The sequence below is a fragment of the Rana temporaria genome, chromosome 6 (assembly GCF_905171775.1).
Source record: "Rana temporaria chromosome 6, aRanTem1.1, whole genome shotgun sequence".
NCBI lineage: Eukaryota > Metazoa > Chordata > Amphibia > Anura > Ranidae > Rana > Rana temporaria.
Window position 1 is genome coordinate 27,983,437 of NC_053494.1, and position 26,434 is coordinate 28,009,870.

The 26,434-nt window shown below is 45.0% G+C and overlaps 1 protein-coding gene and 1 non-coding gene across 2 annotated transcripts; both read left to right on the forward strand.

Annotated features, from left to right (window-relative positions):
* The first annotated feature begins 11,138 nt into the window (after positions 1 to 11,138).
* On the forward strand, positions 11,139 to 26,285 carry NDUFAB1 (NADH:ubiquinone oxidoreductase subunit AB1). The gene is made up of 5 exons (XM_040356520.1): positions 11,139 to 11,447; positions 13,569 to 13,691; positions 16,115 to 16,202; positions 23,613 to 23,732; positions 26,158 to 26,285. Exons 1-4 carry the CDS (start codon positions 11,301 to 11,303, stop codon positions 23,702 to 23,704), a joined length of 450 nt encoding a protein of 149 aa, XP_040212454.1. The 5' UTR covers positions 11,139 to 11,300; the 3' UTR covers positions 23,705 to 23,732; positions 26,158 to 26,285.
* LOC120944583 lies at positions 15,222 to 15,355 on the forward strand. Its single transcript, XR_005750444.1, has one exon. It is a non-coding gene; the product is annotated as a small nucleolar RNA SNORA5 (small nucleolar RNA).
* Positions 26,286 to 26,434: the final 149 nt, after the last annotated feature.

The window sequence follows — 26,434 nt, forward strand, 5'->3', positions numbered from 1 at the left end:
GAACTGTTATTAACTATCACAACAGGAGGCTATGGATGAATAGGTGACAAGGGGGAATAAATAAAAAATGAGCATTAATAATTAAATATACATCACATTCTGCCATAAGTTTAAGGATTAATAACAAGGAACAAGAGATGACTGCTCGGGTCTTCCTCACCTTTGGGCCACGTTCATATGGGGCGTATTAAAGTGTATGCCCGTGCAAGGCGGTGTTTACCTGCATGGGAATGCACAGGTGCTCCATAAATAATAGAAAATTTATTTCGCTATAAATCAACAATAAAACTTCAAATAGTGATAAGGACAGTGAATGTGAACACCAGACTAAATTATATGCCAAGTCCTATAAACTATACCAGTCCAATAACAGAACCTCTTATTGGAATTCAAGGTCGTGAAAAAATCCAGTGCTCAATATAAGTTCTACTTGCTCTTTAAATGTGGATATGGATGTCATACGAAAAAGTGAATCACCCAGGTACGCCTCCATCATGTACAAAAAATGGCTGCTTACCAGAGAGAATGGACTCTAAGGCCTCGTACACACGGGCAAACATGTCCGATGAAAACAGTCCGCCGGACCGTTTTCAGCGGACATGTCCGCCTGGAGATTTCTGTCTGATGGCTGTACACACCATCATACAGAAATCCGCGCTTACACGATACGCGGTGACGAGGCCGCGCCGTCGCCGCGACGATGACGCAGCGACGTGCGCGGCCCTGGAAGTTCAATGCTTCCACGCATGCGTCAAAGTGATTCGACACATGCGAGGGATGGCGGCCGCTCGGACATGTACGGTAAGTCTGTACAGACGACCGAACATGTCCGACGGACAGGATTCCAGCGGAAGAAACATTTGTACGCTCGTAAACGGTCGGGTGGACAAATGTCCACTGGAAACCTGTCCGCTCGGCTGTACAGACGACCGAACATGTCTGCTGAAACTGGTCCGCGGGGCCTAAGGGGCAGATTCACGTACAGCCGCGTAAAATTGTGCGGGCGTTACGTATCCGATTTACGTTACGCCGCCGCAACTTACACGGGCAAGTGCTGTATTCTCAAAGCACATGCTCCGTAAGTTGCGGCGGCGTAGCGTAAATCGGCCGGCGCAAGCCCTCCTAATTCAAATGTGGAAGGGGGGGGCGTGTTTTATGTTAAACTACTGTGAACCGACGTGATTGACGTTTTTGCGGCACGGCGCATGCGCCGTCCGTGGAATTTACCAGTGTGCATTGCTCCAAAGTACGCTGCAAGGACGTCATTGGTTTCGACGTTAACGCAAATGACGTCCAGCCTCATTCACGGACGACTTGCGGAAACGACGTAACTTTTTCAAATTTTGACGCGGGAACGACGGCCATACTTAACATTGGCTGCGCCTCATATAGCAGGGGCAACTATACGCCGGGAAAAGCCTAATCTAAACGTTGTAACTTTACTGCGTCGGCCACGCGTATGTTCGGGAATTCGCTTATCTAGCTAATTTGCATACTCGACGCGCAATTCGACGAAAACGCCACCTAGCGGTAAAAAAAAATGCAGTTAAGATCCGACGGCGTAAGAGACTTACGCCTGTCGGATCTAATGGATATCTATGCGTAACTGATTCTAAGAATCAGACGCATAGATACGACGGGTCGGATTAGGACTTACGACGGCATACATGGCGCTGCGCCGTCGTAAGTCCTTTAAGAATCTGGGCCTAAGACCGGGTTCACACTATTGCAAATTGTATGCCGCATCCAATTCGCAACAGCAGGAGATTGTGAATGGCTCTCTATGGAGCCAGCTCACATATCTCTGATGCGGCCCTAGTGCGAATTTGCACAGGAGCCATGTGCGTCTTTTGGTCCATTTCAGATCTGAATTCAGCTGAAATTGGACCTGAAACAGTGAACCAGGATGCACAGGACCCCTGCTGTGAGCCGCATCGGTATTGGGTGTGAACTCAGCCTGAGTTATAATGAGCGTAGTATGGAAAGATATCCCTTGACGTGCAAGTCCTTAACTCCTTTCTTCCCCTTGGGTGGAAACGCTCTCATAGGAGATGGGTAATTAATCCAGCATATCATGCATGGAAATAAATCTAAAATATTCCCATTAGTATTAAAAGTAAAAGCACCAACTACTCACAATATAATAGATATAATTAGCATATATGCAGCATATACCAGTCCCAGGAATGAAACCGACAGCCTTCTGGAATTGGCGTGTGTGGTGACATCACGAGCATGGACTTGCCCTACCGGTTTCATCATTTGACATATGTATGAAGGGCAGATGCTCTGCTTCAGTATGTCCCAATACTTGTTGGCATTCATGATTCCCTCAATGAGTTCCCTGTAGCTCCCCAGTGCCGGTATCCAGGGCCGGATTAACAATGGGGCTGATGGAGCTGCAGCTCCAGGCCCATTTCTCAAGATAGGCCCATTTGCCCCAAAAAAAAAAAAAAAAAAAATATATTTTTTTTTAAGATTTTTTTTTTTCTATGATCGAATTTGGGGGGTTGTAGCTCGATGACCAGAGGTCACAGAAACCCTACATTTGGGGGTAGGCATGGGAAGAACTACCCCACAACTTTTCAAAATATGGGACGGCTATCATTTATGGTTCCGGAGATACGGGCCTGCTTGCACAGCCTGTCAGAAGCTACATTCAGAGCGGCCAGTATAAATACAAGCTGACACACTACAGCAGACTGATAGGATCACAGTGCTTATAATAATTATTTGTATATTACTCATGGTAATTAACCCCTTGCCACCCAGGCCAATTCTGACACTTCTCTACTACATGTAAAAATCATCATTTGTTTTTTGCTAGAAAATTACTCTATGGTGGTCTTTGCACTTTTTATGTTGCAGGGTACAGAGCTGCACGAAAATGAGAATTGCAATTTTTTTGCTTAGAAGATAGATCACGATTCTCTCACGATTGTTGCGGCGTAACATCATCTTTCACATAAAAAAAAAAAAATGGGCTAACTTCACTGTTTTGTTTTTATGGTTTTTATTATTCATTGAAGTGGGAAAATGCAGTGTGACATAAAATATTGCAGCAATAGCCATTGTATTCCCTAGAGTCTCTGCTAAAATATATATAATGTTTGGCAGTTCCAAGTAATTTTCTAGCAAATAATATTGCTTTCTAACTTAAGAAACAAGTGTTGGACTTTAAGTGGTTAAATTTAGTTACAATGTTAGTTAGTTACAATGTTTCATTTTGTTTACAAACTTCGCAGACTGCCCAGATTTGTTCTTTACACACAGAAGTGTATCCCTTTGATCTAAGAAGGAAGCGTTAGTTACAATGTTTCCTGTTAAAAACTTGGCAAACTCCCCAGATATTTTCTTTTGATAGCTGAAAGTCTCTCCACTTGTTATATGAAAGAATCAGCAAACTCTGCATTGAAGATTGTCAGGGGGGTTGAATCGAGAGCACGATTTTTTTAACGATTAATTGTGCAGCTCTAGCACGGTATTTGCGCAGCAATTTTTCAAACATGTTTTTTTGGAAAAAAAAAATTCATTCATTAAAAAAAACACTAGTTAGTTAAGTTAGCACAATTTTTTTTGGTATCCTAAGCGATGCTTTACATTTTTTTAGGTTACATGTTTAGAGTTACAGAGGAGGTCTAGTACTAGAATTATTGTTCTCGCTCTAACGATCGTGGCGTATGTAACCTGTGTGTATCTGGCTCTGATACTACCAGTGCCTACCCAGCCACTGACTAGTATCTCTCCCCAGCCTGTCCCCACACACCCTCTCACCTGCTGACCTGTGGATGGGGGAATCACTCCTGCAGTGTTATTGTGTTCTGCCAGTGAGTACAATGATCAGTGTTGCTAACTTTAGCTGGCAGCACTAATTGTTTTAAGAAAAAAAAAACAGGCTGGTTGTACTCAAGTTGATTAATAGATTGACTTGTGTAAAACCAGCTAGCCCATACATAGATTGACTATGGCTGGTCTCTGCATAATTAGCGTAATTTCAATCCATGTATGACCCGCTTAACCACTACGCAGTCCCTAAATATCCTTCCACTACTGTACATAGTGCTCACTGTCATACTCTCCACACTCCTCTCCTGTACATAGTGCTCACTGTCATACTCTCTACACTCCTCTCCTGTACATAGTGCCCACTGTCATACTCTCCACACTTCTCTCCTATACATAGTGCTCACTGTCATACCCTACACACACCTCTCCTGTACATAGTACCCACTGTCATACCCTACACACTCCTCTCCTGTACATAGTGCCCACTGTCATACCCTCCACACTCCTCTCCTATACAGAGCGCCCACTGTCATACCCTTCACACTCCTCTCCTGTACAGAACGCCCACTGTCATACCCTTCACACTCCTCTCCTGTACATAGTGCCTGCTGTCATACACTTCTCTCCTGTACTTAGTGCCCACTGTCGCACCCTCCACACTCCTCTCCTGTACATACTGCTCACTGTCATACCCTCCACACTCCTCTCCTATACATAGTGCCCACTGTCATACCCTCCACACTCCTCTCCTATACATAGTGTTCACTGTCATACCCTCCACACTCCTCTCCTATACATAGAGCCCACTATCATACCGTCTACATTCCTCTCCTGTACATACTGCCCACTGTCATACCCTCCACACTCCTCTCATGTACATACTGCCCCATCATACCCTCCACACTTCTCTCTGGTACGTACTACCCTCTATCATACCCCCTCACTCTTCCTGTACATACTGCCCATTGTCATACCCTTCACACTCCTCTCCTGTACATAGTGCTTTTTTCCGTACCCTTTGTACTCCTCTCCTGTACATAGTGCCCACTGTTAGACCCTCCACATTCCTCTCCCTCACCTGCACATACTTGCCACTTATATACCGTCCATACTCCTCCCCTATGTCGCTTAACGACAAAAACAGTTCTTTAAAATTATACTGAATATCCTCAATGTTACCAGCTCTAGAATGGACACACTTTTGTTAGTTCAACTAAAGGAAATATCAGTTCTCATATTTGTTCTGCCCCATTATTAGTACTCATTTCATTTTGTGATTACTACTATGATGTATAGAGGAACATTGGGGATCTCGGCTACTCTAAATATAGCACTACTATAAAAAAGTGGCCCTGAAAATATTTTTTAAATGTTGGCAACTGTGCACTTAGGCACCGCCCATGGGCCACCGCCCACCGGGTCAGTAGGGGGCCCCATGAGAGGCTCCTGGGATCCTGTGATAATAAAGCGGTAGTAAACTTTCCTGACATTACTACTTTTTAGAGGCCCTGGGGTAGGTTATGCCACAACGTACAAGTATGCACAGCATATTAGCACATTAGTGTACACTTACATTTTAGACTGAGCCCTCCAGTGCTGCGATGAATCAGGCGGGGCCCGGGTGCTTACATCTTCACCCGGTCTTCCTTCTGGGTTCTGTGCCTTTGGTCACTTGCCTTGGCTGGGCTGCGTTCATGTCATTCCCACGCATTTATTTATTATTTATTACACCCCATTCACACCTCCGCGACAAAACGCCCGACGCCGGCCGCTCGTGCCGCTGGAGGGGAGAATTCCCATTGCTGTCTATGAGATGGTTCACATCTCATAGACGCCGTACACCTGCGGCATGAAAAAAAGTCCCGGACCCTTTTTTTCAGGCGGCATTGGCGTTCGGCCATACAAAGCAATAGGAAGGATTTGTAAAAAAAAAGTTACACTATTCACGGCAAAATACGCCGCGTACGTGGCTTTACTTGTCGCGGAGGTGTGAATGCAGCCTAAAAGGCCCCACCAAAATCCTCAGCACCAGGCCCATGATGTTCTTAATCTGGCCCTGCCGGTATCCTGTCGATATGGGTCCCTCGTCGGACAATGCCCGGGCTGGACTGCACATGCGCAAATCGAGCTGCTGAAAACCTCCGAGTACGAACAGCTGTTCATCACCTGTACACGCCACTTGCGCAATGAACACGCCACTCGCTCCCGATGCTCGGGGGAGGTTATTCATTGAATACAACAAGGGACAGAATACAAAAAGGGGCGGATGTATGGTTATACATTCAACACACAAAGGGGAAGAGGCCGCATGATGGGCAGTGCTTTTCGCAAACGGGCGGATGTATTATTCACCATGCGGCATCTTCTGTATGCATCCCCCACTTGTGTTCAATGAATAACCATACACCTTTGAGAAAAGCACTACCCACCATGCAGCCTCTTCCCCTTGGTGTGTTGAATGTACATCCGCCCCTTTGAGAAAAGCATCCGCCCCTTGTTGTATTCAATGAATAACCCGCCCCGAGCATTGGGAGCGTGCGGCACTGTATTGCGCAGGCGCCGTGTACAGCTGATGGCCACTTGTTCATCCTCTGCAATTTTTGGCTGCTCCGTTTGCACATGCGCTGCGCAGTCCAGCCCGGGCATTATCCGACGGGGGACCCATACCGGCAGAACAACGGCAGCACTCATGCATCCCCAGACCATGACACACCCACCACCATGCTTGACTGTAGGCAAGACACACTTCCATACCCGCTGTCCAGTTAGGAGGTGAGCTTTGTCTGTGGGCGGGTTTCTCCGCCCACGTCGGGGTCCCTCCTTGTTTGCTGCCGCATTCAGCGTGACGTTGGTGATGGCCAGCGTGCACCCATGTGGGCGGCTATATTTGAGTTCTCCCCACAACACAGTTCAGCTGTCACATCTCGGAGACACCACAGCACACCACCTCATTGCACCTTCTTCTCCCCCTGCTTTGGATTCAAGGAGGCCATAGAAGGTTACCTTACCTACTTTATTTATCTGGGCTTATCTTTCCATGATAATGCATCTATATACTCTGATACATTGTCCCTAGATTTATTTTGTAGAATCCTCTTTTGGCAATCACCTCTTGTTTACCCCATGTTCTACTATGAACACTAACACTACACCTCTTATGCCTGTGGGGGGACCATGTGGCATGTGCCCACTGGTCTGCACCTCATGTCACCTCAGCTCCTATGATGGACTCAACTTTTGGCCTCGGCTCCATACCCACCACACTTCCATGTAAGTACCTCAGATGGGCTTCACTGCCTCATCACTTATCTATTCAACCAGGAACCATATTCAATAACCACATTCTAATATACATTTTTATAGATACCCCAAAACACCAGCCCCTGATGAGTGTCACAGATACACGAAACGCGTCGGGCAACTGGGACGCAGATGCAAATACATTCCAATCTGCCAACTTTGAAACTTTTTTGGTTTTACTGGTTAGAATCAGGGATGGAGATGCACCCCCATGCGCCTCATTTAAAGTCCCACCCCCCCTCTTTTGTACCGATCTGCTCTATGGTAGGGTGACCAGACATCCCCGGTTTTCTGGAGACAGTCCCCTGATTGAGGACACTGTCCCCGGACCAAGTATGTCCCCGGTTTTGTCCCCGGATTGGATTTGAACAGGGACTGGGGCAATTTCAAAGATAGTCAGTGCAGAATTAAAAAAAAAAATCCTACTAGCTAAGGGGGGTGTATATTTTTCCATTATCTGTGCCCCTTTCTGATGATCATGTGCTGGTCGGAGCGGAGGGAATATTTCTTCAGTTTCGGGTGCATGCCCGTTCAGCTTCGCTCGCATGTTCTTCTGCCTCGGCTCAAGTCCTGGCCAGCCGCCTGCCTGCTTATCTCCTTGCCTTCCCTGGCGGAGTGATCTTCCTCCGCTCCACATCCAGTAGTAGCCGGGGGCCCCGGAGAGTAAGGGCCAGATTCTCCTAGATCCGCTTATCTGTTCCGGCGTAGTGTATCCTATTTACGCTACGCCTCTGCAACTTAGACGGGTAGGTGCAGTATTCTCAAAGCACTTGCTCCGTAAGTTGGGGCGGCGTAGCGTAAATAGGCCGGCGTAAGCCTGCCTAATTAAAATGTGGAACAGGGGGGCGTGTTTTATGTAAATAACTTGTGACCCGACGTGATTGACGTTTTTCACGAACGGCGCATGCGCCGTCCGTGGAATATCCCAGTGTGCATTGCTCCAAAGTACGCCGCAAGGACGTATTGGTTTCGACGTGAACCTAAATTACGTCCAGCCCCATTCACGGATGACTTACGCAAACGACGTAAAATATTCAAAATTCGACGCGGGAACGACGCCCATACTTAACATTGGTACGCCGCATGTACGCCACCATATAGCAGGGGTAACTTTACAACGGGAAAAGCCTAACGTAAACGGCGTATCTGTACTGCGTCGGCCGGGCGTACGTTCGTGAATTTGCGTATCTAGCTGATTTACATATTTCTACGCGTAAATCAGCGTACACGCCCCTAGCGGCCAGCGTAAATATGCAGTTAAGATCCAACGGCGTAAGAGACTTACGCCGGTCGGATCTAATACAAATCTATGCATAACTGATTCTATGAATCAGGCGCATAGATACGACCGCCCAGACTCAGAGATACGACAGCGTATCTCCTTTGAGAATCTGGGCCTAAGGCCCCATACACACGAGAGAATTTATCCGCGAATACGGTCCAGCGGACCGTTTCCGCGGATAAATCCTCTCGAGGATTTCAGCGGATTTCCATGCGATGGAGTGTACTCACCATCGCATTGAAATCCGCACCGAAATCCTCTGGCGATGACGTGTCGCGCCGTCGCCGCGATTATGACGCGGCGACGTGCGCGACGCTGTCATATAAGGAATTCCACGCATGCGTCGAATCATTACGACGCATGCGGGGGATCCCTTCGGACGGATGGATCCGGTGAGTCTATACAGACCAGCGGATCCATCCGTTGGGATGGATTCCAGCGGATAGATTTGTTTAGCATGTCAGCAAATATTCGATCTGCTGGAATCCATCCCAGGGGATAAATATCCGCGGAAACAGATCCGCTGGAGTGTACACACCATAGGATCTATCCGCTGAAACCCATTCGCTGGGATTTTTCAGCGGATGGATTCTATCGTGTGTATGGGGCCTAAGACTTGACAGGCTGTGAGGCGGGTGACGACGGGTAAAGAGTCGCTGATTGCCGCCATTACTAGTAAAAAAAAAAAAATATGTCCCCGGATTTTATTTTAAAAATCTGGTCACCTTACTATGGTTAAGAAAAACCCATTCACAACATTGGGACAAGTGCAGGGCACTCTCCAGGAGGTGGGCGTATCAAAGTCTACAATCAAGAGAAGACGTCATGGGAGCAAATACAGAGGGGGGTTCACCACAAGATGCAAACCATTCATAAGCCTGAAGAATAGAAAAGCCAGATTAGACTTTGCCCAAAAAAAAACTAAAAAAGCCAGAGCAGTTCTGGAAAAGCATTGTTTGGACGGATGAAACTAAGATTAATCTGTACCAGAATGACGGGAAGAAAAAAGAGAGGACTTGGAACAGCCCATGATCCAAAGCTTTTTACTAAAAAAATTGGGTATTATATTGTTCTTGGGTTCGCCAAAATGTATTAAAGTGTATTTTCTTCCAAACAATGTGCATGCTCTGAAAACTGCTGCACGTAGTTTGTATGATGAATTGCAACACCCACCATTTTATTCTGTAGGGCCCAGAGGCGTTGCTAGGGGGGTGCGGGGGGGGTCGGTCCGCACCGGGTGACACCGGCTAGAGGGGTGACACCATCCCGTTTTTTGTTTTTTTAGCTGACATGCCCAGCCTGCCCTGTGCAATCCCAGCCTGCCCTGTACCACCCCAGCCTGCCCTGTACCACCCCAGCCTGCCCTGTATCACCCCAGCCTGCCCTGTACCACCCCAGCCTGCCCTGTATCACCCCAGCCTGCCCTGTACCACCCCTGCCTGCCATGTACCCCCCCAAACAGCCCTGTACCACCCCAGCCTGCCCTGTGCCACCACAGCCTGCCCTGTACCACCCCAGCCTGCCCTGTACCACCCTAAACTTTCCCATGCCACCCCAACTTGCCCTGTACCACCCCAATCTGCCTTATGCCACCATAACTTGCCCTATACCACCCCAACGCACCCTAACTTGCCCTGTACCACCCCAACCTTTCCCATGCCATCCCAACCTGCCCTGTACCACCCCAACCTGCCCTATGCAACCCTAACTTGCCCTATACCACCCCAAACTACCCTATTATCACCCCAACATGCCCTATACCACCTTAACCAGTCCTATACCACCCCACTACACCAACCTGCCACTATACCACTCTATACTACCCTAACCTGCCACTATACTATCATTTACAGGGGCTGGTTTGGGGTGCGCCCCGTGCCCGTTGCGCTGCCTGCTTGGTGCTGGGCTAGGGTGACCACGTGTCCCGGATTGCCCGGGACAGTCCCGCATTTTGCAGGTCTGTCCCGGGCACATTCATTCCAGGACAATGCAGTGTCCCGGAATGAAACTGACACAGCCACCCCCCTGGGCCAACCTGATGCCCCCAAAAAAGGCCGCCACATCACCGCTTTACTCACTGACAGTACTTGTCCTGCCCAGAAATGCCTGGAGGAGCACAATCCTGCCCTCTACTTGTGATTGGAGAAATCATAAATCCCGCCTCTTGTGTCCAATCACTGTGCTGTGATTCGTTACAGCACAAGCTGATTTTTGGGAAGGGAGGGTGTCCCTGAATGGCAGTTTGAAAATGTGGTCACCCTATGCTGGGCAGCCTAGACAAAGGGGGGGGGGGGTGACACCATGTTTTACCGCACCGGGTGACACCAACCCTAGTGACGCCACTGGTAGGGCCTCTGCTTGAAAAAAATATGCACAGCACAACAAGGGAGGGCACCACGGTTAGCCCCGCCCATTCTCCACCCCTATTCTCAGGAACACCTTCAAGTATGGTTAAGACCAGATAGGGTTTGTGTTGCCCATGGCAACCAAATACTGACACAATATAATAACGAACTGCTAGTGTATAATTGGTTGCTATGGGAAACCTGACCATTCACCTAAATCATGCCTCAGGCTATAAGATACTCCCTGACAGCTGAGCCATGTGACAAGCTCAATGACCCTCGTGACCTTCCACTCTGTCCTCATTGGGTGCACCAAGATGGCGCCGGGGTTAAATAAAGGGGGTGTGCCAAAATGGCGGAATCATTTCTCATTCCCGTTTCTTATTACATTACATACTACGCGCTTTCGTGAGGTGATAGAAAGGGCTCTGCTCCACTATCTCTCTGTTTTTAGTCACTATACGGCGAGCCGCTCTCTATTCCTTCCAGCTTCCTCTCTATGGTCTGTGGCCGCTCTACCACGCCCTCCGGAAGTCTCACTGGTCCTGTTCTCGCCGCGGTGCAGTGTGGGTAGGCCGCTGTCAGCCATGGCGTCCCGTGCCCTCTGTGTGTGTGTCCGCTCGGCTCTGCGCCCCCTCCCCCGGCGATCTGTGGCGCCCCTGAGCGGAGCCGTGTGCCGGCAGCGCTCCACCCTCAGCCGACCCGCAGAGCCGGCCCCGCTCCTCAACACACAGGTACAGTACGGGGCTCAGGGTCACCCGGGGGGGAACGGTGGACATCACGAGGAGGTCGTGTTCATAGTGTGGTAACCCTTAGCAACCAACCACAGGTCATTGTGCTAAAGCCAGGCTGGTACAAGGTGGAACCTGATTGGTTGGTGTTCTCGCCGGACCCTGGACTGAGGAACACCCAGGGCTGCCAGTGGTGACCTCTCTGGGGTCCTCCTGAGACTGGGGGCAGCCAGGCAGGCAGCATTTCCAGCACACCGTAAGGTAGGATAGATTTTTCCCAATTGTCACACTTCTTATATACATGTGAAAAATATATTCTCCCCCCCCCCCCTTTTAGAAAATGAACTTGAACCCCAATTTTTTTTTTTAAGCAGAAGCCCTAGAGAATAAATTGAGTGTTGCAATTTTTTTATTTCACGTGTTTTTTTTTTTTTCTCATCTGTTTTTCTAACGCAATTAAAAAAAAAATTACTTTAACCACTTGATGCCCACACTGTACACGAAACGCAGGTACAGCGCAAGCTTAAATTGCCAGGAAGGTGTACATGGACGTGCCCCCCCCCCCCCCCTGACTGGCATGCCCTGTGATCTCCGAGTCTGCTTGGGATCCCGGTATAACTGCTTCTCTACTGCAACGTGTGTGTGTGTATATATATAATGTGTGTGTGTGTGTGTGTGTGTGTGTATATATATATATATATATATATATATATAATTTTTTTTTTTTTTTTTTTCATACACCTACACGGTTTGACAAATTTGCTTGGAATCTAGGAGCCAGAAAACACGCCCCGTCCCGCCGAACTTGCGCGCAGAAGCGAACACATACGTGAGCAGCGCCCACATATGTAAACAGTATTCAAACCACACATGTGAGGTATCGCCGCGATTGGTAGAGCAAGAGCAATAATTCTAGCCCTAGTCCTCCTCTGTAACTCAAAACATGCAACCTGTAGAATTTTTTTAAACGTCGCCTATGAAGATTTTAAAGGGTAAAAGTTTGTCGCCATTCCACGAGCGGACGCAATTTTGACGCGTGACATGTTGGGTATCAATTTACTCGGCGTAACATTATCTTTCATAATATAAAATAAAAATGGGGATAACTTTACTGTTTTATTTTTTAATTAAAAAAAGTGCGCTTGTAAGACCGCTGCGCAAATACGGCGTGACAAAGTATTGCAACGATTGCCATTTTATTCTCTAGGGTGTTGGGATAAAAAATATATATAATGTTTGGGGGTTCTAATTAGAGGGAAGAAGATGGCAGTGAAAATAGTGAAAAATGACATTAGAATTGCTGTTTAACTTGGCGGATAGTCAAACGGCATCGATGGGTTTTCTCAACAAAGGTCTCCTTTAACTAAGCTTATTTTCTTTTATGTAGTTCTGGCAGAATGTTTGGTTTGTGTTTTGTTATCAGTACTGAGTTTAGGCAAGAGATAAGCTGAACGGTCACTGTGAGAGGGAGAGAATATAATCTCTAGGACAGGGATATGCAATTAGCGGACCTCCAGCTGTTGCAGAACTACAAGTCCCATGAGACATAGCAAGACTCTGACAGCCATAAGCATGACACCCAGAGGCGGAGGCATGATGGGACTTGTAGTTTTGCAACAGCTGGAGGTCTGCTAATTGCATATCCCTGCTCTAGGAGGTAAGGCTGGAAAATTATACAGTTAGGAAATCCAGTGATTACATTTGCCATTGGTGTCTTGTTCTCTTTAACATGCAACCTGTGTCAGAATGGGGTGAGGAATTGCTTTTTTTTTTTTTTTGTTCAGCCATCGGGTTGAATGGAAAAAGAGCCAATTCCCCCATCCACACACCTGATGTGAATAGGGAGGAATTCTTCTCGTTAAATCTTTGTATTCTGGCAGTGGGGAGGCTACACAGATCGGCACCACCAGCTGTAGAAAGCGGTGCTCATCGAGAACATTTTACAACAGTCTGGTTGTACACCATTGATTCCCGTCCCTGCTGAACTGTACGAATTTTGATCCATGGTTGGCATGTTGGCCAGAGCCATAGTAAACCGTATGCAGCATTTTATGACATGATTTTTTTTTTTTTCCTGGATAAATATACATAGTTACCCTTTTTCTTTACTTTGTCTGTATGCAGGTCTCCAGTTACTTATACCAATCATGTCGCCAGTACAGCGGAGCTCCTCCCCTAACCTTGGAAGGCATTGCAGAACGAGTTGTATATGTATTGAAGCTGTACGATAAGGTCGATCCAGAAAAGGTGGGTCTGCTGTTTTTTTTTTTTTTTTTTTTTTTTATTCCTACTTCTATGTTTTCAGAGAAAAAGGGGTTCCATAGGGATCTAAAAGGTGCAATAGACGCACCTGGTTTATCGGGTATCAATTGGTCTCCTCCATCCTCAGTGGGAAAAGGACAAAGCATGAGGGTGGGGAAGAATGGGTGGGAAACCTTGGTGTTCCTTTTGTTTTAAAAAGAGGCTTGAGGTTGTCAAGGGCCCACTCTGAGCAAGCGTGATCAGCATAACATGTTCTAAAGCAGAAAATGGGAAATCCAGCTTATTCCCAGGATGGCGCTCCACCAGTCTGCCTATCAGTGAGCACGGGGTCATATTGAGTGACCTGGCAACGACCACATGACTTCCATAACTTTTCACATTTCTGGGGGTACTTGCGACCCATGTATGTAAATGTCTGTGTGATTAGAGCATGGGTGCCCAACCTGTGGCCCTCCAGCTGCTGCAAAACTACAAGTCCCATGATGCATGGTAAGGCTGACAGTTGGAAGCATAACTCCCAGAGGCATGATGGGACTTGTAGTTTGGCAACAGCTGGAGGACCACAGGTTGAGCATCCATGGATTAGAGCCTAACATGGGATAAGGAGTATAGTACTAGTTTCAACCAGGTTTAAAAGCATAGTCCACCTTGCTGACCATGTTTCACTCATATAAAGGTTGTAATATAGAACTGCACCCGATTTACCTGACTTGCAGGGTTCTTCTTGTTTCAACTTTTGTTTTGAAATTAGTGTAGATGTGCAAGGCTCTGCCTTTATCATCCAATCATAGGGATCTGAATGGAAAGCCTACAAGTCCTAACTACTGCTGCAGTAGAGGGACTTGTAGATCTCAATGGAATGCAAGTGTGGTGACCTCTAGACAGAAGGTCCATACCTCTGTACCGGATTGCTGAAGCCTGTGCATTGCACTAACCGTGGTTGCAACTTTCTGCAGGTTCCAGTACAAAGGTTTTAGAAGAGCATATTTATGTGTGCGTGCCAATAAATTTTTGCAAAAAGAGGACCATGCCTTTAAGGAATAGTTACCTCTTTGGCATTGAAACCACAACTCCGAGCAATCCAAGTCTGTTCATTGTATCTTTGGCACAGCTTCCTGTAATAGCCTCTTCTCCTATTTGCTGTTATGAATTGATTTAATTGTAGTCTTGCAACCCCGTTCACCAAGCCACTGCTGAAAAGTGAATATCACTGCTCAGACGATTGAAAATCTAGCACATACCTTTTTTTTTTTTTTTTTTCTCAATTGATCATTGATATCTGGGACTCCTGGTTCCTGTGAAAGCCTCAGATTGGCTATCACAGTGATCCATCACTGTACAGCCCGCCCCTGTTTACTTTTTCTTCTGAATTGAGAGAAAGATGTATTGTATCTTCCTCCTCTTGTAGGAGATGAAGATGTAAATAAACAAGTTTGTTTAAAAAAAAAAAATAGAGAATAAAAATAAATTATTGTAGAAATTTAATAATTTGAATTAAAAAATTAACAAATACAGTGCAGCCTCGTCAAATTCAGCTCCGCCCACTCCTTGGTGGATGCTGGCCAATGGGCTGCTACAGAAACCTGTAGCTCATGGGCCTCGTACTCCGTCTGGTGGAGTATGGGGATAAGATTGTGCTGCAGACATGTACAGCATGGAAATTACTAAAAGACAGAACTTTTTTACCTGTAAAAACTTTTTTTTTTTTTTTTTTTAACAAATATAGCTAGATCAAAGTTTGATCTAGGCCAATGCCAGGGATAGTGTTAGGATACAAGGTAAGGGTCCAAGATCAGGGGAAGAACATATTTGGTAGGATTTTTTAAATTGGTGTCGGTGTGGGTTGTTTCTTTTTTTTTTTTTTTTATATATATATATATATATATATATATATATATAACGCAAAATACGCACTATTTTTTCTGGACCCTAATGTGGTTACAAGCAACAAATTACATATATGTGGTATCGCTGCGATCATCATGAGAAGGAATTTTTTGGGGGTTTTTCTTTGTTAGGGAAATAATGGTAACGGCATGAAAAATACAGCTAAATTTAGGAAAAAGTTTGTTATTTTTTGTTTTACTGTTTTGGGCCAGTTTAACTTTTTTGATAAAAAGGAGATATCCATTGCCATTTATCAAGAGAGCCCACTTTGCCCAAACAAAATGTGGTAGAATTCACCTGGATACACAAAATAGCTGTGATATGTACAGTTTTACTAACATATGACAAAGTTGCAAAATTGTGTAGAGGCATTAACATCTGTTTGACACTCAGCCACTAAATGGTTAACTTTTCAGACTCTTTTGATGGTAAATGGCAATGGATATCTCCTATATTCTACATGCGTAAAGTTTTAGTGGTGCATAAACTGAAATGTCAGAGGTTTATTGTGCTTCTTCTAGCTCACCGTCAACTCCCATTTCATGAAAGACCTGGGACTGGATAGTTTGGACCAAGTTGAAATAATCATGGCGATGGAGGATGAGTTTGGTAAGCGCTGCAAAGCTAGTAGCAGGCACTTCATGACATGTGATGTTACTTTGCCTTATTTGACCATAAGCATAAAGACCATTGTGTATAATGACCAGGTACAGTGCCCTCCTTCATAGCCTCACCTGTGATACTAAATTATAGGTGCCGTTTCATTGCGATGTGTGGTGGGGTGTTTTTTCTTCACTTTTTTTGGGGGGGGGGGGGGGGGGATAAGCACAATCTAGCATAATTTTTCATACAAGATAAACTATGCACAGCTCTCTCCATAGTGTGTCTAGGGAGATTTAGAAGTATTTTTAAAGTGTGAGCACCTTCAGTTACCGTATTTATCGGCGTATAACACGCACAGACATATCACACGCACCCTAACTTTAAGAGGGAAATTGCAGGAAAAAACTTCCCACAGCCCCCTGCATATAACACGCAGGCACGGTTAACCCTCTATTTTCAGGGTATGTGTGAGTGTTATACGCCAATAAATACAGTAATTTGTCTTTAAAGTGCTATGCTGCAAATGATTGTCGGTATAGTCTCTGGGCTTGTGCTTTTTACATTTGTTTCCCAGCATGCAAAGTGGATGCACTTTTTTAAATTTTGGCTGTAAAGTCATAGTAGAAATAAAAGGTCTCCAGCATAAACATTTTACCTATATAATCCTATGTGGAAGCCAAACACCACTATTTGCACCAAGTGCTGAACCATTACTGCCTATCAATAAACTGTTCTTAATCAGACTAAACCAAGAACAGAACATCCTCAGAGGTTGACAGTCTTTCCTAAAGTGACAGTAACCAAGAAGGCCAGGCTTGCTTAGAGTTGAAAATCTGTGTTTCTTTATCAAACCCTGCACAAGGGTCTATTGTATGATGCAGGTAAATTCCTAGATCATGGGTCTCAAACTGGAGGCCCTCCAGCTGTTGCGAAACTACAAGTCCCATGAGGCATTGCAAGGCTGACAGTTACAAGCGTGACTCCCACAGGCAGTGGCATGATGGGACTTGTAGTTTTTTTCAACAGCTGGAGGGCAGTCAGTTTGAGACCCCCTGTCCTAGAGAGATGAGGGTTCCCCACCTTGTATTGCCAAGTCTGGCTTCAGTATGGGCACCTTGTTTTCCTATTATTGGTAGGCCAAATGTTGCAGCTAATTCAGCCAATCTCAACTAAAAACATGTTCCCTGTCCTCTGCCATTTATGAACTAAAATGACTGAAGCACCACAGCTGTAGATGAAGATATTGCTGCATCTGTGCAGGATTCTTCCTACATGTCTCTTCAGAGGCAATTGGGGTTATTGGTGGCGTTTGGCTTCAATTTGTTAGTGTGTCTTAATCTACTAGTACATCTAACACTTAACTTCATACTGACAGTGGTGCTGTCCAAATGTGCCCCCTGTGGTCCTTTTTATCCAGAGTGGTGTCTGTATAATATGGGAGATGTGTTTCTGACCAGATGAAATTGGAAGTTTTTAGAAAAATTAAATTTTTTAGGCACGTATAAAAATTCAAACAAATTTTAATAGTTCACATAATATGTAATATACACATAATACTTCTAAGATAGAAATAGAAAAAGGCCACATGTTTTTTCCACAGGAAATACTCGGTGTGTACGCTATATACTTGCTGCAGGGCTATATCAAACAAAGCTCACGCCGAAAGAGGATCTCCTGGGTGTTTCCAAAGGGTCCTTGAAGTGTTAAAACGGCTCTACATGTTTCGCGACTATAAATTTTGCTTCTTCAGGAGCTTCTAGAGTTTGAAAAAACATGCTTCAATTAGAATATGAAGAACAGAGTACATGATAATTCATATTGGTATCTACATAATACAAGTGAACTCGCCAATAATTGGTGTGCTATAGAGAGCATTAACACCAGATCACCAGGTGAAAACAGAGGGGGGACAAAGCCTAAAAAGGAAACGAATGCAGCCAGCACATCTAATGATTAGTAAGCGCCTATATATTAATATATAAATATATATATATAAATATATATAAATTTTTTTTTGTTTGGGGTTTATTATTGCTTTAATGTTACCAGATTTAAAAAATGAAATCTGGGGACACTTTGACAATGCCCACAAAGCCACTCTCTGATTTGTTAGTGATTTTAAATGCTACATTTAATTATTTTAATTTTTTTTTTAAAAATAAAAAACATGTTCTACTTACCTGATCCATTGCAGAGAGGTCCCCTATACCACCTCTTTTTGGGTCCAACAATGATGCTCCTGTCCCATCCTCTTGTGCCTCCATAGCAAGCCACTTGCTTTGGGGGCCTCATGCCGGCTCGTTACCAAGCCCCTCTGTCTATAGACACAAAGTATGGCTCGGCCTCACCCCACACTCCTTCACTGGCTTTGAGTGGCGGGAGCCAATGGCTTCTGCCTCGGCATAGCCTGTAAATGCGGGACGTGGGGTGTGGGGGAGAGTCCTGCCAAATTGTCATAACAGTGGGTGGCGCTTAAAATTGTATGGTTAAAGTAAACCTGAACCTATGCTTTTGAGGGTCATGAGTGTGAATGGGAGTGCTGGGTCCAGGATTAAGTAATGCACAGGGGGCAGGATTGATAAGTAACAGACTTGATCCTGACCTCTGAATTCAGTGTTACTTAATTCTGAACTCTGTTACTTAATGATTAAGTAACACGCGTGTAACGGGATCATGTCGGTAGTAATAACTCGGTCATGCTTGCAGCATTGTCCTTTGGGAGCTGCCTGGTAGAAAAAATTTGCCGTGCGCAAGCTTCAACTCGCACTGCAAGCACTCATCCAATTCTAAAATGCTATGGCTGGAGCTCTGTGTGTGGGTGGCTGCACATGCACAGGGCGCTCTGCCAGCTCCAATTTTAAACGAACTATTAACTAGCGCTTTCCGATGCATTTTGCATCGCACAGAAGTGGTCTGCACGTGCCCAGGAGCATGAATGGCTGCACATGTACAGAAGCCTCTGCTGGTGTGATTTTCGAATGCTGCCTTCTGTTGAGGGCAAACAGAAAAAACTGTAGAATGCCGTTTCCTGGAGACAGACCTCCCATAAAGGGCATGGTTCCTGGGAAATGGGGATGATGGGCAAGCTTAATATGGGCACATATGCCATTGAGTTGTATCTTGTCTGACACATCTGTGTGCCAGAGAGGAGATGGGCCATTAGAATTGGGATTAGCCAAAGCTGGTAGGTCTCATCATGGAGGCCTTTCTTCTACAGTTCGCTCTTTATGTATTGCAGCATCACATAAAGCAACACTCAAATCAAAGTGCTGATTTATTTTGTAAAGCTGGCTGTACATTGTCTTGTTCCTTTTCTCTTTTTTTTTTTCCGTTCAGCCAGTGGTCTGAATGGGGAGAAAAGGTCAGCCCCCTCCCCAGCCCACACATTCAGCATAGATTGGGGGGGGGGGGGATCCTCCCAAGCTGCACTTTTGTAATCTGACAGTGGGGGAGACTCAATCAGTGCTGCGGCCACTGTTTGGTAGATCAACTTCTGTTGAACTGTAGTGGCCATACATAGATCACAATTCTGCCGGTCCCTACTGAACCAGACACATTTTGATTAATCTTTGTCCCCTGCATAACTGTATAAAAGGGCGAGGCTTGCCTCACTGACATGTCTGAGCGTTGGCATCAGAGGCATAGTCTCTCATTAGGAAGAGCTCTGGTACAAAGACTGTCTGGTCTTTTTGATTTGGTATTCAGATTTTCTGATCAGACGCCAGCTTTGGGAATTGGGTTTGATTTTAAAATTGTTCTAAACAAAGTATTGTGTCCATGCTTTCTGGTGCTCCGCTGTATATAAATATACGGTCAGCTTTACCTTGTGAAAAGGTGCTTGGCTACATTGGTTATAACAAACGTGTTTAAACCGATGGTGAATTGGGTCAAAGAAAAACCTTTGGACAGCTAATAGTTTTGTATGAACTGTGAAAAAGACCAATCTGCCAAACTGATGTTTGTTTTACCAGAGTGGATGTTCTCAGTGTAAAGGTTGTGCCTGTTTGTTACAAATCTCGCTTCAACTAAACCCGATTAAGGCCTCCTGCAGGTCACATCCCAGCAATATAAACCTACATAAATCGGCACCAAGTTTAAAAGGCGAAAGTCCAAAAAAATTGCCAATTGACCATGAGATGTCCAGTGCATTTTGGGAGCAACAATACCACAACTTCATAAGGGCTTAAAATGGGTTGAAGACTAGAAACAATTTGTATATCAACTTGGGATTCATATTGAGAGTTCATAGTTACTTGGCTAATCTTTTTAAAGCGGGATTCCACCCGCAATTTTTTTTTTAAAAGTCAGCAGCTACTAAGGACACTTACCTGTCCTACTTGCCCGCGCTGATGGCCCCCCCGATGCCGATCCCACGATTGATGCAGGTCCCGTGCCGCCTTTCACACTAGGGGAAACAGGCAGTAAAGCCTTACGGCTTCACTGCTTATTTCCTACTGCACATGCGCGAGTCTCGCGCCGACTTGTGAATGGGCGGCTGCTCTCTGAGAACACACACAGTTCCCAGAAAGCAGCGCACCCCATTCATTAGGAGAAGATGAAGACGGACCGTGGCTACGGAAGAGGCAGATTACGAACTTCCGCATAGCAACAGGTATTTCGGGTGAGTATCTTTTTTTTTTTTTTTTTTTTTTTTTTTTTTTTTAGGATTTTTGGGCAAATGTTTTCCTGGGTGGAACTCCACTTTAAATTCATACACTCTGATCAGCGGCAGACTTTTACGCCTTAAGTGTCTTTCCTATATTCAGCCTGATGGAGGATGTGCGCTGGCTCACAGATAAAGCCGGCCATAGATTGTTCAAATCTCGCCTGGTGCAGCAGGGACTGGCCAAAATTCGAATCCTGTGTGGCGAGGCTGATTGTACCAAAGTTGATTGGATCAACTTGGGTACAACCAGCTTGTAAATTTTTTGATGCAATCAGCCATAGCCACTAGTAGTAATCACTGTGTTCTCTCCCGCCGGGGTGGGGGTGCGGGGAGCCGTCCTGGCCAGGAAAGAACACCGTGATTATTGCTAGGGGCTATAAAACACGATTGCTCCAGAGGAGTGATTTTCACATCAATCTGTGGTTGCAGGAAAGAAAATCGTTCCATGTATGGCCGGCTTTAGTCTGCAGTGAACAGTGTGTGTCTGTGCAAGTGTTCTGTCATAAGTTCCAACTTATCAAATTCTCCAAGATCAGCAATGCATATTAACATTAAAACATCAGCAATGCACATGTATATTGTAGGTGACTGGGGATTGTAAACAAATGTTGCGCCTGCAAGTGGAGTTGGTGTATTTCATTTATTCAGGCGGTAATCGTGGGTTAATGATAGGCCACGCAGTTGGTGTTTTTGATAGGAAGATGACGTAAAGCAGTAAGATGCTCTCATGGCTGCGCGTGCGCAGTAAACTTGGCTGGAGAATTTGATAAGTTGGAACTTATGACAGAGCACCGGCAGTCCCATTTGTGTCAATTGGTATGCAGCGGCTGCATGGACACAGCTGCTGCTCCCAATTTAACAGCCATGTGGCTGCATGGGCCCCAAATGCACTCTGTCTGGAGCCATGCACACTCAAATTGTCTGTCCAGTCACTACATCTCATTTGACATGAATGGGATTGCCTGCATGGAGAACCTGTGCAGCTAAACATGGCCCTTGCACGGTTGTACACTGTAGTGCGCCCGTGTGAATGAAATCATCATATGAAAAATACAAATAAGTGAGGGCTAACCCCCCCCCGGGCATAAAATAGTGACATGGACCTTTCATTAGACTTGGGCTGCTTTGACCTGTGTAGATGCCTCTGATGTAGCGACAGCCACTGTCTTCTCTCTGTGCTGCTGTCACACTGATGGGAAGCAAAATCTCCCCAATGGGTTCACTTCATAGCAATGGCAACTTGACAGATGCATTGCAATTCCATGTCCGTCAAAAGCTGTGTTTTTTTTTGTTTTTTTTCTGCAGTAAGGCTTCATTTATTTCCCCTTTGCTTGCTGCAATATGCCACCTTTTCACTAGATGGCAGACTTGGACCGTGTCTTTATTTGTGTCGCCAGGGCTTTGATGGATGATGTTTTTTGCTCGGAGGCATACGTGGGTGCCATGCTAATTATTATCCATCCACTACATGCAGAAAGGTATTGGTCAATAGAACTAAATGGGCACGATGAGGGCCTGCCATCTGCATTTTTGGGGTATTGTTTTTGATTATGGCGTTTGTTACCATAATATATACCGTATATAAAATGTGCCTGGTAACCTTTACATTTTCTGGGCTTTCTGGTAGAATCATTCATGCAATAGGGCTTGACGTTCTCCAGCATCTGCATTTCCACCTCACTGGGCTGTGGGCATACTTCCATAAACATTGGACTTCTATTTTGGACCTCAATTCTTCTCCTATCCTAAAAAAGAGAAATAACTGATTTTTATTAAACATTTAATCTGAACTTTTCTATGACATTGCTCCCGGCAATGATTTATTTTTAATTATCGATGTCAGTGGGACAGTCTCAGTAGAGGTAGCGAGCGTTCGCTGTACGCGAGTGATTTTATCTACCCCCCCTACCCACTTGTGGGTTGCTAGGCAACTGGCTTGTGCGCAAGCATCAGTAAACACACGTGCAGGCATAGGGAATGCAGGTTAAAGCAGCATATTAATTTTGCAGGATGATGGAAGCAAATATTGGCTTATCAAATTTGGTTGGAGCTTATGAATAAATATCTGTCGCCTGTAGTATTTGTTCCAGCTGTCAGATTTCAATATATATATTTTTGTGTGTGTATCTGATTATGAGCAGCAGCCATAAAGCTTGGCTCAAATTTGGCCAGTTCAGCAGGGACCAGCCAAATTTTGATCCATGCATGGCCACTGGTTTCACAGAAGTCTGTCTATCAATCAAATTCAGTTTTATCACCCTGTTGGATTTTAGCCACTTGATCAGTAGAAGATCCCCAGCCTGCTGTCACAATGGGAGGGCCGGGGCTGCTGCACCTGTAACTTGCACACCCTGAATATGTTCTTTATCCTTTAAAAAGATGTTTTGGTTCCCTCAGATTGAAGACCTGAAAAGTCAGTTACTGAATGACAAGAAGCTGCATGCACTGCTGGCCACTACGGGTGTTCTGGGAGTTGCTGGCTGGGGTAGGGCTTGCTGGAAGCTGTTCAAAAACAGCTTGGGACATTACTTACTTAAACTATCTGTGAAGCTGTCATTGCTCTGCTCCCTAAATCAGAGTCAAGGAAGCTTTGTGTCCTCCGGCAGTTGAACAGCGAGTTCCCCCACGGCCTGGCAGCAGGCGATGGGACTTCGTGTTCTGCTGCTGGAGCTGCACCGCTTCCTTCTGCTGCCTTTCAGTATGTTCTCATTTCTTGTCTGACTCTACTGAACTCTGGTCTTTCCTTCTAGGCTTTGAGATCCCAGACGCCGACGGAGAGAAGTTGATGACCCCACAAGAGATCGTAGATTACATTGCAGATAAGCAGGATGTATATGAATGAAGTATATGTAGAAAGTTCTTTGTTTATTGTAAGTATGAGAGAACGATCTAGATCTTGTGTTTATCTATTGTGTGTGTGTGTGTGTGTATAGCCATTAACATGTACAAGATGGGACAAGCCATAGATGATTTGATTGCTCTATTTCTCCATCAAAACAGTCAGGGATTGATTATACTAATATCGGAGAGTGCAAAATCTGGTGCATCTCTGCATAGAAACCAATCAGCTTGCAGGTTTTTGTTTGTGAAACAAGCTGAAGTTGGAAGCGGATTGGCTACCATGCACAGCTGCGCCAGATTTCGAGTTTTAGTAAATCAACCCCTCAGTATTGATTGCCTCCTAAAGTGCTATTGTGTTTTTCTGGTGGGGAGCCTTCCGTTGGCAAAACACAGTAAATAATGCTAGTTGCTGCAGGCAGTAATCTTGTGTCAAAAATTTGGCAGGCTGGTTGTACTGAAGTCGATGGATAGCATTCAGTACAACCAGCCTGCCCATAGATGGATTGAATCTTGGCTGGTCCTTGCTAAATCGGCCAAGATTTGATTCATATATGGATGGCTTAAGGGTTATGTACCAAGAGATGTTCCCATCAGAACTGCTTTTCTCCCCAAACAAGTCAATGGAAATGCAAAAGAAGCTTGGGCTAGGTTTGATGCACATTCATGCAGCTTGGGAGTAGGTGAAATGCGGGTCAGATTCACCTTTCAATGACAATAATTTCAGAAGAGTCCTAAACTGATGTCCAAATAAACCTAAAGGGGAAAGCTGCATGTGCTCACCAATACAGGCCCTAAAGTGGTTGTAGACCTCAGACATGAAATATGAACAAAGCATATCCCTCTATAGCAGGGATATGCAATTAGTGGACCTCCAGTTGTTGCAAAACTACAAGTCCCATCATGCCTCTGCCTTTGGGTGCCATGCTTGTGGCTGTTAGAGTCCTGCTATGCCTCATGGGACTTGTAGTTCTGCAACCGCTGGAGGTCTGCTAATTGCATATCCCTGCTCTATAGTGTGTCTCAATTAACAGCACTAAATGTCATTTCTGTCTGCTGCTTCGTTCCTCTATCAACATGAATCACTTCAGACAAGTTTTCCTGACACCAAGAGAAAAAATGGTGACAGGGGAGGAGCTCCAGCTGATTGACAGCCTCAGCTCTGTTCCTATGTGAAGGGGGAGTGTGCCCCTTCCCTCCAATCAGCTTGCAGCACTCTCCGCACCGAGCTCTGCAGTGTGGTACTCTCTGCACCCTTTTTTTCTGAACTCTCAGGCAAGCTTTATATATTTTGCACTTTTGAATAGATGTAGAAAAGACTGCAGATAAACGGGTACAGCATATGTTGGAGGATTTGTTTCATCTGAGTATCACCTGAGGCCAGTCACTTCACTGGGTATATAAGGATTTATAACCACTTGACTACTTTTTGTTTACACTTAAGAGAAATGATTGGTGCTCTGGGAATCCCTTTTGCTTACCTGTTTGTAATGCAGGAGAGGTGTTCACAAACGCCCAATATTTACTCCAGCCACTCCCACATGGCAAACTTGATAAAGCATTGGCACAAAATTTAAAATGGATATTTTAGTATGGCCACCAATGAGATTCATACCTACCTTGAAAGTTAATATCTTGTAAATCCGGCACATAATTCAAAATAAAACGGCTGCAAAAAAAACTCGCTTTGAATGGGAAAGTTGTCAGTTTATCTGTTGTCCACAGGTGGGCATTTACCTGTCTTAAATCAGAACTAAATCTTCCTCTCCTCCTTTACAGCCAAGGAAGCTGCCGTCTTACTCTTTGGTCTGCAGTTGCCATGGTGTTATGACACGCAATGATGGCTTCAGTTTGGTTGAGGGCACAAGCAACTGTGACCATTATTTACGGCATGCCATGAATGTAACTGTTTTGGGAAACTGATAAATCAATGTTTAGTTCTAGAATTGAGGACCACCGTTTGGTCTTTAACCCTAGTTATGGTCTATAAAGCAACATGTAATACAAGCTGTGCTGTACTTCTTTTCTTATGTCATTTGTGCCAAGACTGTTCTTGGCATGTTATATGGAACACTTAAATCAGCCACTCTATACATTGAACTATAACCATCAACCGGGAACATTTTCTGCAGCAATCATAATTATGTTGTGGCATTGCAATTAATTAGTGGCGCATATTCTACAGGAGTAGTATGGAATGAAGGATTATGCATTAACTGATCTGTCTGGTTTTAATTGGGTAACGTGAACTTCTCATAATTTACCCTTCGTGTTTTTCATGGTCATATGAATACATTTTCATAAGTGCATTGTAACCTTCTCCTGTTCTTTTATCTGTCTGAGGTTGGTGCACCCCACTGACCCTAAGGGCAACGAATATAAATTAAAATGGATGTTGATGGTTATTATTGGGTACTATATGCAGTATGTTGATCTTCTGCTGTTTTCTTTCCATAGGTAGTTGTGCTGGGCGTCTTCTTAGCGCACCTGCATGTTGTGCCACCGCGGCTGCCGTCACCACTTCTTCCAGGATCCTGTATTTAAACTGTTTGAATGTGTTGGCCTTTAATAAATGTAAAACCACACTTCTGATGTCTGTGTCTGTCATTTCCATGAAATAAGTTACTGAGGTTCTTTATAAATATGATTTTTTTTTTTTTTTTTTAAATTACAAACCTCTGGGCTGTCCTCTTTCTCTTAAGTGGGTATGTTGGAGCGCTGGACCCCAATCCAA